Source organism: Telopea speciosissima, chromosome 9 (genome assembly GCF_018873765.1).
Source record: "Telopea speciosissima isolate NSW1024214 ecotype Mountain lineage chromosome 9, Tspe_v1, whole genome shotgun sequence".
Lineage (NCBI taxonomy): Eukaryota > Viridiplantae > Streptophyta > Magnoliopsida > Proteales > Proteaceae > Telopea > Telopea speciosissima.
In genome coordinates this window covers 25,852,608-25,864,725 of record NC_057924.1, presented here as the reverse complement: position 1 = coordinate 25,864,725, position 12,118 = coordinate 25,852,608, and the positions used below count along the sequence as shown (strand labels likewise).

Sequence of the window (12,118 nt, the reverse complement as noted above, 5' to 3'; positions counted from 1 at the left end):
AACCCCCCCCCCCCCAGTTGAAATGTATTTATCCTCAAAAGTCTACTCCAAATTCCAACAGCAGCAACGTGTGTGTATCATCTCCTTCCTCTTCTTCTTTCAGCTGTTTTTTTTTTTCGGTTTCTTGCATTGAGGGGCTTCCCCTTCCATCTCTACTTCGTCTGTTACCTAATCTATTTTTCTTTCCTTGACAAAATAGGAGTGTCCAAGCCAGGTGAAGAGGATCGGACATGCATCCCACACCCATATCCATGCCATGCTATGCCATGCATGTTGACACAGCCACACAGGTACTTTGGGTGAAGTGATGAGGATCGGACATGCATCCCACACCCATATCCAAGCCATGTTGTGTTGACACAGCTACACAGGTACTATGGGGTGAAGTTGAAGGATCCATGTAGAACACACACACTCACACAAACATACAAAAGTCTACTCCAAATACCAAAAGCAGCAAGCGTTTTGGAATCTCATTCCTTATACTGTCAGCTGGGTTTTATGGAATGAAAGCAATCAAAGTTATTTGAAGATAAAAACCCCTCAAGAAGGCAAGGCTATGTCTGGATACTGGTTTTCTGTTATTTAAATGGGCGTCTGCTTCAACAGAATTTGGAGTCAACAGAAGGGAGCTGTACAAGAACAGGTGGAACATGCTAGCTTGAGTACCAATGCTTCCAGATATGCTTCCTTGCTTCTCATCTCTCCACAATTTTTATTTTTAGTAGAGCATACTGTATATTTTGAAAGGCTTTGACATTTTCGCCTATCCTAAAGAAACTTATTTGTCAATGAAAAAGAAAATCCAACTTCTATTTAACTGTCGAGCCTTGGTGCAGCGGTTCAGTTGTGCTATTGCAACCTGTTGTTGAAGGTTCAAAACTTGAAAACAAACTCTCATGCAAAGCAAGGGGTAAGGCTGCATACATTTGCCCATCCCAGACCCTGCAGTAACAGGAGGCCCATGCACTGGGTTGCTCTTTATAAACTGTTAGAATATCAAATTCTTACAACCAAATTAGAAGAAACAGAAAAAGAAGAAGAGAAACGCACAAGCTCAAAGGTGGGAGAGAGCCTACGGCTAGAACTGAATGTTCTACCGCAAGTCTATCCCTCTCTATTAATAATAAATCCCAAAATAAAGCATTGGACCATACTGCCCTTACAACTACTCGACTTTACATAAGCTTCAAGAACAAATAAAAAAAGAGAATGTAAAGACTAAAATACCCCTAGATCCTGACAATAAAACTTCAACACTCCCCCTCAAGCTGGAGCATATATATCAACCATGCTCAGCTTGTTACAACAAGCACGGAAACTAGGAGCAAAAAGTGATTTGGTAAAGACATCAGCTAGCTATCAGACGAAGAAACAAACGGTGTCTCGACCAACTTCTTCAACACGGCGCTACGAACGAAGTGACAATCCACTTCAATATGTTTGGTCCTCTCATGAAAGACCGGATTACTAGCAATGTAGATAGCTGCCTGATTGTCACAATACATTTTCATAGGAGTCGGTATCGGAAAACCCATCTAAAGGAGAAGCAACCAAATCCACATCAACTCAGCAATAGTATGCGCCATAGCTCTATACTCTGCTTCAGCACTAGACCTGGCAACCGTGGATTGTTTCTTGCTTCGCCACATGACCAGGTTCCCTCCAACAAAAGTACAATACCCTTGGGTAGACCAATGACCACTAGCCAAACCTGCCCAATCTGCATCAGAGTACGCAACTAACTCCATATAGGACGATAAATAAGCCCCTTTCCAGGAGCACCCTTCAAATATCTAAGAACCCGAAATGCTGCATCCCAGTGAGACTTACAAGGCGACTGCATGAACTGACTGAGAACACCAACAGCAAATGATATGTCCGGCCTAGTGACAGTAAAGTATATTAGCTTTCCAATCAAGCTTTTGTAGGAATGTACCTCTTTAAGAGGTTTACCATCATCAATCCCAAATTTTTTATTTGGATCCATAGGGATATCCACAGGTTTTGTAGTAAGTATACCAGTATCAGTCAAAAGATCTAAAACATACTTCCTTTGAGATAGGCTGATGCAGATCAAAGCTTGAAGAAGAGGACAAAACTAAAAGTCAGAAAATACTGTTCACGAATTACTATTCACGTGACACTGTTCACGAGAACAGTAATTTAGGTGCATATTCTCCTATTTTAGTTTCTTATTTAGTTTAGTATATTAGTTTCTATTTTTATGTCAATCCTAGTTACTATTTTATTTCAGTCAAGCTAATCAGAAAGGTTTCTTTTTTTTAGATTGAAGTTAATTACTTAAGTTTCTATTTTCTTCTTTCTTGAGGAGCAAGCTTTGCCCTCCATATTTTTGTAATGGCTTTTAGAAGCCCCCACGATTTGATTATGATGAATGATAATATTGTTTTGCTTTGTTGCAAGTGTGATTTCTTCTCAAGTTGAGTGATTGACTTGAAGGGCTGAAGGAGCCTGGCTGAGAGAGCCTAATCCATCTATCCCCCAACCTTCTATTTTCTATTTCTCCATCTACTCTACCTCTCCATCAATCTCTGAGTGCTGCTATGATATTATGACTGCTCCATCCATTGAGAAGATCACTTGAGTGCTACTGCTGCTGCTCCAGTGTTGTTGTTGCTGCTGTTCTTCAATTAAGAATCGAGCCATTTGTTGCTTCCCAATTTTCTTCCAGATCTGGTGCAGGGATTTGTGAAGTTCATATCTCTGCAAACAACCATCAATTTTACTTGATCTTTGGAGCATACAACCTTCCCACCATCACCTCCATTCGATCCTCACTTCCACCCCCACACCAGGCCTGAAACTTCCATAATCTCCATACCTTCTATTTTCATTCCACCCCCATAACTTCACTTCTACCCATCAGAACTTCATCAATCATCCAGCTCAACCATCAGAATCAATTGAAACTTTCAACAGTGTTCTACCCTATACAAGCATCATTTGATCCAAAGCTGGAAGAATTCCTTTGGCTGGTTTGGTTGATTTCATATACTTTCGAATCCTGCCTCTTGTTTCTATTTTGGATTTATGGGTTTATCGATCCTACTGTAGAGTGGTTCTTAGCTGAACTACTTCTACATTATAGGTTGATCCCCTTTTTGCTTCTAACAACTTCAATCCCAAAAAAGTAATGAAGTTGGCCCAAGTCTTTGGTCTGAAAATGCTGTTGTAAGTAATCTTTTACCTCCTTAATGCCACCATCATCATTCCCTGAGACAATGATGCCATCTACATAGACAACAAGGACAACCAATTTCTCTCTTTGGCGACAAATAAACACTGAATGGTCTGACAAACATTGAGAAAAACCATGACCAGTCAACACTAAACTTTTCGAACCACGCCCAAGGAGACTGTTTCAGCCTATAAATAGCCTTGTGCAACCTACACACACGTCCACCATTGTCCCCTTGAGCAACATACCCTGTAGGTTGCTCCATATAGACCTCCTCAAGTAAGTCACCATAGAGGAAGGCACTCTAAATTTACAGCCATAGAAATAGGAAGGCAAACTGAATTCAACCGTGCCATAGAAAAGTCTCAAAGTAGTCTACACCATAAGTCTGGGTGTATCCTTTAGCTACCAGGCGAGCTTTAAGCCACTCAACAGAACCATCAGAGTGATACTTGTAGTATACACCCACCTACACTTTACCAGGTCTTTACCAGGAGGTAAGTCCACCAACTCCCATGTATGACGAGTCAATAAGGCATCCATTTACACATCCATGGCTTTCTTCCAAGCAAGGATGCAAGGGCTTCAGTGTGGGTGCAGGGAATGGTATAGGTACACAAAGAGTGAGCAAAACTATGATAACAGGATGGGAGATGTGAGACAGACACAAACTTATCAATGGGATAAGAAACTAAGGATTTTTGGGTACATGACCTCTTACCTTTACGAGTAGTAATTGGTAAGTCATCTGGTTCAGCTGGTAAGTCAAGAAGAGCAAGTAAGGGAGGATCCGCACCAGAGGTTGAGGTTGGTACAAGAAGAGATGGAGACAGACCAGTATTATCTGTACTATGCTGCCCAATATGCCTCTTACGCCGATACACCTGTAGTGGAGGGTTAAATAGAGGAACAACTACAAGGATGGGAGGAGGGTCAGACACAATCAAAGGACCATCTGACACGGTGGGGTGATCAGAGAAGTAGAAGGTACCTTCAAAGAAGGTGACATCAGTACTAACAAACAGTCTCCGAGTAACAGGGTCATATCACCGGTACCCCTTCTGAGTGCGGGAATAACCCAGAAAAACACTTAGTGAATCTAGGATCTAACTTATCACCTGGTTGATGGAGATTATGAACAAAACAGACACAACCAAAAACCTAAAGTGGTAAGTTAAAAATCGGTAAGTCCGGAAATAAAACAGAGAAGGGAGACTTACCGGCAAGCACAAAAGAAGGCATTCGGTTAATTAAGAAACAAGCAGTAAGGACTGCATCACACAAAAAATGTTTAGGCACTTGCATATGAAGCATCATAGCATTTTCAGAGCTTTTATAATCATATTACGTCCCTTCCTCGTTTTTTTCTGCTGATCTTCCTTTCTCGATTTTTCCCTGTGGTGTGTAGCCAATTGCTGTATCTACCATGAATTAAAGTCACTCCTTCCATTATTAATGGAGTGTTTTATCTCTATAAATACTGTTGATGCTTGCTAAGTTGAAGGTTGAACTGCCTATTGCCAAGGACTGCAAATATCGATCCTGGGCAAAAACCCTGGAGAAATCGATCTCCTCTGTGTGGTTATGTTGAAGCTATGCTGATTGAAGACTGTGGTGCTGATTCTTGGTGATTAATGGCATTTGTTTGCACACCAAATTACTTGCCTATGCTGCATAATTGAATGTGTGTTGCTGCTCCTCTTTCACATTCTCAAGACCCTTGGCTGCTGCCAACAAAGTGTTTGAAGAATTTCCTGAATTAGTGCTGCTGGAGTCGGTGTGTGTTGCTACTCCTCTTTCACATCCTCAGACCCTTAGCCGCTGCATACCAAGTGTGTGAAGAATTTCCTGAATTAGTGCTGCTGCCCCTTTTTTCTTTTTTTTTGAAAACCTTTTTCACTCATCATGGCTGACACAAAGACAACCATAGATAATGTTAATGTGCAGATTACATCCATTAAACTCAAGGGGAATTCCAATCTCCTTGAGGCACAAGTTGTCAGTGTCTATATTCTGGCTAAGGACAAACTTAGCTATATTACTTCTGCTCCTCCGGCTCCGGACTCAAAGGACTACATTACCTGGGTGAAGGAGAATGCAATTATTCTGATTTGGTTATGGAATAGCATGGAACCTGATATTGCTGCCAATGTCATGTTTCACACGACTACGAAAGGAGTATGGGATGACTTGAAGGAGATATAATCTCAAGAGAAGAGTATGACCCAAATTTATGATCTTTATGAGAAGCTATTCCAATTCCAACAGGCTGACAAGTCACTTCAAGAGTACTACAATGCTTTTAAGGGGATTGTTGAAGAGCTTAATGTATTTCAGCCCCTTACTACTGACATTGAAAAATTGAAGGATCAACGGAATGAGTTCTTTGTCTCAAAATTTTTGGCTGGATTGAGTCTAAGTTTGAAGGTTGTGAAGGGTCACCTACTGGCTGGTGAATACGACACTAAATGATACTTACTCTAGGCTGCAGCGCATTGCCTCTCCTAGTTCCAAACCAAACAACACTCCTCCCAAGGAAAACTCAGCATTCACTACTAGTAGAGGCCATGGCAGAGGTAGTAATTCAGGGGGAGCACGTGGTGCTGGTGGTCGTGGCTTAGGTGGGCAGCATATTGACAAAGCTGTCCGGCAGTGTTCCTATTATGGGAAACTCAATCACACTATTGAGACATGCTGGTCCAAGCATGGGAAACCAGAGGGGGCTCAACACTTGGCCAATCATGCAGCTCCTGAAGTTGGTACAAACATGGTTACACCCAGTGATACTAAATCAGGTTCAGTCGTGGCAGATTCCTCCACTACTCTTCGTGATGAGGTTCATCAGTTGATGTAAAGCATAAAGAGTCTAGAGTCATCCACTTCCACTACTAAGGCGTCCACTTCCACTACCACACTGGCTCATGCAGGTACACCTACTTTTCTTTCCACCACTTCTACACCCTGGATTATTGATTCCGGGGCTTCCGCTCACATGACTGGTAAGTCATCTATTTTCAGTTCCATTTCATCTAATTCTCATACTCCACCCGTTATCCTTGCCAATGGATCTTCTACACCTGTTACTGGGCATGGTACTGTTTGCCTTAACTCCAATCTTTCTCTTTCCTCCGTATTACATGTACCTCAATTTCCCTTAATCCTTCTTTCAGTTAGTCAACTCACTAAAAATCTGAATTGTTCAGTAACATTTTTTCCTTCTCACTATCTTTTTCAGGTCATTCATCCGAAGAGACTGTTTAATACCATAAATAGCCTTGTGCAACCTACACACACATCCACCATTGGTACAATGTTAGAATATCAGATTCTTACAACCAGATTAGAAGAAACAGAAAAAGAAGAAGAGAAACACACAAGCTCAAAGGTGGGAGAGAGCCTGCAGCTAGAACTGAATGTTCTACCGCAGGTCTATCCCTCTATATTAATAATAAATCCCAAAATAAAGCATTGGACCATACTGCCCTTACAACTACTCGACGTAACATAAGCTTCAAGAACTAATAAAAAAGAGAATGTAAAGACTAAACTACCCCTAGATCCTAACGGTAAAACTTCAACATAAACCATCTCAACTGATAAAATTCTAGGATCCATGCTAAAGGGTGTAGCATCCATATTAAAGTTTTTGGCTAAAGTTTTCTTAAAATGCCAATTGCCAACCTAACACACCAACCCTCCACCTTTATCTAGGCTTGGGACCAGCAGTGTGAAGAAACAACATATAAACAAACTTAGTGTAGCTGAAATTAGATGGTGAGATGGATGAGTGGTAAAACTATAAAGATAAAATAAGGAATGAATAAATTATAGCTAATTTAGGAGTAGCCCCAATACAGATAAGTTGCAAGTAGTCATTTGATGTGGCATGGACATGTGCAACGGAGACCTATGGATGCTCCAGTACGAAGGGTGATTTGATTCAGATTGAAGGAGATAAGAGAACCAGGGGTAGGCCTAAAATGACTCTAAGAGAAGTTGTGCGGAATGGGACTAGTAACAAGTATAGCTTTGAATAGAGTTGATTGGAGAAAAAGGATCCATGTAGCCGATCCTTATTTAGTTGGGATAAGGCTGAGTTGAGGAGTTGAGTTGTATACTAATGTAGGACAGGGTTGAAGGTTCAACCAGTCCCAAAATAGGATCTGGAATCAAGGGAATTGGTCCAGTTCAATAGGTTAATGCTGGGATGGTTTGATAGTTTAGGGTTTAGTTCAAGGGTGAAGTTTAGTGTGAAGGGATAGGTTTGAGACAATAGGGAAGCCAATGGGTTAAGCAAACAAATCTGCAGCAGGGTTTTCTTCTCTGCCTATTTGAGTAGCAGGCTAGGGAAATAGGGTTTTGATGGGTTTTAGGGAGATTTCTTGTGGAGGCCAATCAACAGATCAGAAGGGGCTGAAAGGAGGATCGAATGGAGCTCTAGGATGGGGGAAGGAATGCTCAAAAGATGGAAGAAAAGTGATGGCTAGATTGGGCAGGAGGTTGAGGTAATGAAATTACAAACTTAGGCTTAAAATAGAAAGTAACCTCAGAACAGCAGATTGAGCAGCAGCAGAGCAGCTCAGTTGAAGGGATGAGGCTTCTAATGGCTAGAGAACTCAAAGGCGATGAAGAACAGCAACTGAAAACAACCTCCTAAGCTTCCCACCGCAAGGAATCAACTGGATCATACACCAGTTCTTTTCTCCATGGATCAAACACCAACGAAAACTTCAACAAAAGTAAACATGCATAATAGTAGTAGTTAAATAATCAAAATTGTGGTGTAGTATGGCCTCATGGGTTGCTTTTATAGATGTTGGACATGTGTGTCCATCAAACCCGGTTCATGACGGTTCAACCCGGTTTATTATGTATTAAACATTTCATACATTTTTGTTTAATATGATCACATGCGATATAAACTTTTGAGCAATGGAAGTCCATAAGTAGTACTTTAAATTGGAAGTCACGACTAGGGTTGGGTTGGGCAGCCATTATCATATAGTCGTCGCATTGGGTATACCTAGACATGTTTGATGTTGGGGTACGAATGCGAGTACACATATGTTGATGTGTGTATTGGCGAAGAATCTTATTTTTTCAATTCCCTCATGTATTACTGCCAGATGTAGGTTTGGAATAGACATATGTCACCGAAACCCAATACCTGAGAGGATCTTGTTACTGTATGATGTGAGTGTATTCTTTGGTTCACCAATGACTGCGGTTCAAGAGAACTAAAGTCGGTGTTCTGAGAATACGTAAATACTATAGGAGTGAAAGAGTCACTCAACATGGTTTCCACTGTTCGATTGAGGAACATCAAGGGGAGTTAGTCTGTGGATGGTTGGATTTGAATCAAGATCGTGTACCATTTTGTTAAATGGCTTTTGCAAAACATATTTTTACATAAAATGATAATTTATAATTATCTATTTGATTAAATTGTTTAATTGTGTTTTGCAGATTCCGACCACGTACACAGGTGCTCCGATACGGACATGTACCATGGCATGGGGTTTGGCAGTACGAGTGTAGATGCCCTAGATTCCATGACAATAATGTTGTTTAGTGGAGGGTTAGTGCATATTTGTTATGCAGGGGTATTTCTGAGATTTGCAAATTAGTAATTAATTTATTTAAACTAATATGGGCTTGATGCTAATTATTTAAGGCCCCTTAATGTTTAAATTTATTAATTATAATTATTCTCTTTTAGATTCTACTTCTTCACTAATTAGAAGTCCATCAGGATTTAAGTCAAACAGGAGAGAGAGTGTCAGACTCTCACTAGGAATGAGGTTCATTAGAACCTCATCCATTTAAAAACACCAGCGGGGGACGATCAGGGGGCATGCTAGTCTTGGGCGAATTTTTTTCCCCCTAGAAATCGTCCTCTCTCTCTCTCTCTCTCTCTCTCTCTCTCTCTCTCTCTCTCCCTTGCTCTCTTGCTCTCTAGAGTTGTGAGATCGGTTAGGGTTTTGGAAACCCTGGATTTTCGGATTGGATCCAGTTTTGGAGAAGAAATTCTGATTTGGCTTAAGGATCCTCTACTGCATCAAGGAGATCCAAGTAGGGGCTTTCTTGATCGGCTTGTTAGGGGAAGAACCATAATCTGGAGGAGGAGCAACAATTGAGGCTCTACAAGTTAGCAGATCTTAATGTTTAATTAAGTGTTTTAATTATTTGATAATCATGGGATGTGAAAGAAACTCGAATCGATCTATTTTCCGCTGCACATTCGAGTATGGGATGGATCCCTCTTTCCATGGGATGGAAAGGAGATGACCTGCTCTATTCTTGTGAATCCCATAATTTTATGGCACAAGAAAAGAGAGGGTCTGGTAAAAAAGCAAAAAAATTTCAAACCCTAATAGGGATTCACTAGGGTTCCCATGGACAACCATGGGAGACCCAATTTTTATTTAGGGTTCCCATGGACAACCATAGGATTGCCCTAGGGTCCCATGGGAGACCATGGGGTGACCCAAAATATCCAATACTTGTGAACCCAAAATGATCCCATGACTATTCCTATAATAGATTGCAATGAAAGAGAATGTCAAGGAGTCAAAATTAGTAAGTCTCAAATTAGAAACTTCCAACCTTGGCCCTTACTTGGGTTACAAGACACTACCAGCCCAAATAAATTGTGGCTGATGTGAGACTGACTATTCTAATAACAACTTAAATAAATAAAAGACTCAACTAAACTATGGGACCACCACTTAAATTAGACTAGCTGAACCAACCGGTTCACTAGTTCATTACAAGACTCAAAAAATAAAAACATAGGCAACCAATAGAACCGGCAGCAGCCTTCTTCTTCTTCTTCTTCCTTGAATACACCCTTGGCTCTGCATCATATACATCATCCCAATTCATCTAGTGCTACTTAATATCGCATCGTAACCCAAGAACCTTTTCTTAAAAGGCACTCCAAACTACTTTACACCGTCCTATGAATAACATGAAATAGGTAAGCATGCCGAGTTCAGGGAAGGTTAGTGGAAACCATCACACTTCTTGAGAGAGAACTTGCCGCTGCCATCTAGATTGCATATTTTGTTTGTCTTCCATGAATGGTAATAATATAGCCCTGGTCTAATTAATGTGGGGATTACAGTGACTTTCAGTTTGTGGACAGACTTTGCCATTGTAGTTCCCCCCTATAGATTTCTTTTATTTATCTCAGCTCTCTTTTCTCTTTTCTCTTTTCTCTTTTCTCTTTTCTATTCATGTGGCCTATTCATGTCCCTCCCTCTTGATGCACTCCTGTTTCTTTTCAACTTAATATAGCTCATCATTATTCATCACGAAGTAATTACCTATCTGCATGTGGAAAGCCAGGAGGAGCCATAAAAATTCATGCCCTCATGGTAATCACAAGGGAGAGAGAGAGAGTATTGTAGGACAAATTTGAAAGCTTTAAACAGTCCCAGAACAGGATCTTAAATCAGAGAACGAGTAAAACCACTTTTCTCTTTCTTCATGAATTCGTTCTTATATGTCTTCAGACATCTGTTTGTGTTGTGCCTTAGGTTAATTATTAACTTCTGTTTCATTGGCGGGTACAAACATGATAACACTAATAAACAAAGATAACGATCTTAGAGACATGGTTGAATCATTAAAGAATGAATATTACTTACGTTGTCTTCCCATATGCCTTCCCTACCTCGCTGGAAACCGTATCGCTCAACTTAGTGCAGAAACTCGCCACAAATCCGAGTTGCCACAGTCCGAAAAATGCTGCTCCACCCATTCCGAATATTGACAGAAAAGCACAAACACAGCCAGCAGCACTGGAACCGATAACACTACCAGGGCCTCTCCTTCCTTTCCTCTTCTCAGCCACCCCTTGAGCCTCCTTCTGCGCCATTTTCAATTTTGTGACCGCTGTGCCCTGCAATTCACATCATTTTAACAGAGAAAAATCGCAATAATTCACCAACAAAAACCAGAAAGACCTGTACTTCCTCGAATTCCACCAAATTAGGAGAAACACGAAAACCCAGGCATAATTTTCACTTACGATTACAAAATACAAGGCTACTAGAAAAAATCCAGAGGCACCAAAAGCCCGCCATGTCAAAGTACCCAGCAAAAAAGCAGACCCAATTCCTGAAAGTGATAGACCGGAGACGAGAATCGGAGAACCCACTATGAATATGAGGAGATTACTGAAGAAAGAAGACTGCCATGTTGGGGGTGTGGCTTGGATTAGATCAAAAACTCCTGAAACAGCTCCCTGAAGCCCTTGTTCAGGAACAGCAAGGGGCTTCACACGAAACATCTTAGGAGCACTGGATTTCGAGTGCCACTTATGGGTTGCTGTTGGGAAATTAACTGTATTTGGTGATGCGAGTTGCAGGCGTTGGAAAGGTGGGATTATTTGAAAATTTAGAACCGAAGCTGCCATCAAAACTTTTGTAAGGAGACCTTTTCTCTCTTTTTTTTTCTTTTTTTTTCCTTTTTTTTTTTTTTTTTTGTGGTTTGAGGAGACCTTTTCCAATAGACTGAATCTTTACGCTTGTGGAAGTCAGTTTAGGCCTTGAGGTCTTTAAAGCAACAAAAAGCAAGAGATCGTTGATGGTTGCGTGGGCTCTGGATCAGCGCAAGGCCTAATGTGGACTGAGCAAAGGATGCGCAAGGACATCGACATGGTAGGGTTTTCCATTTGCACGGCATGCATGAAGGCCAGCAAAGGGCAAAAGCCCCCATCCAAAATTATCAAAAACACCCCCGCCCCCTATGGGACAGGCTCGATGGGAGGAATCTCCCATGTACGAGTCCCGTGAGAAGGAGATGAACTCATGGAATCACAATTACAAAGATTGATCACCCATGGAGTCGAAGTAGGCCAGGATGTCGTGTGTTCTATAGACACGGCCTTCCTAGCAACGGTATCCGCAA

At 41.1% G+C, this 12,118-nt stretch overlaps 1 protein-coding gene across 1 annotated transcript in view; it reads right to left on the bottom strand.

Annotated features, from left to right (window-relative positions):
• The window catches only part of LOC122641115 (protein VTE6, chloroplastic), a 31,752-nt gene extending 19,992 nt beyond the window's left edge, over positions 1–11,760 (bottom strand). The window contains exons 1-3 of the mRNA XM_043834437.1: positions 11,709–11,760; positions 11,238–11,644; positions 10,855–11,108 (exon numbers count right to left, since the gene is read on the bottom strand). Coding sequence (XP_043690372.1) covers positions 10,855–11,108; positions 11,238–11,624 — 641 coding nt within the window. The 5' untranslated portion in view covers positions 11,625–11,644; positions 11,709–11,760. The remainder of the gene's footprint in view (positions 1–10,854; positions 11,109–11,237; positions 11,645–11,708) is intronic.
• Between the last annotated feature and the right edge of the window lie 358 nt (positions 11,761–12,118).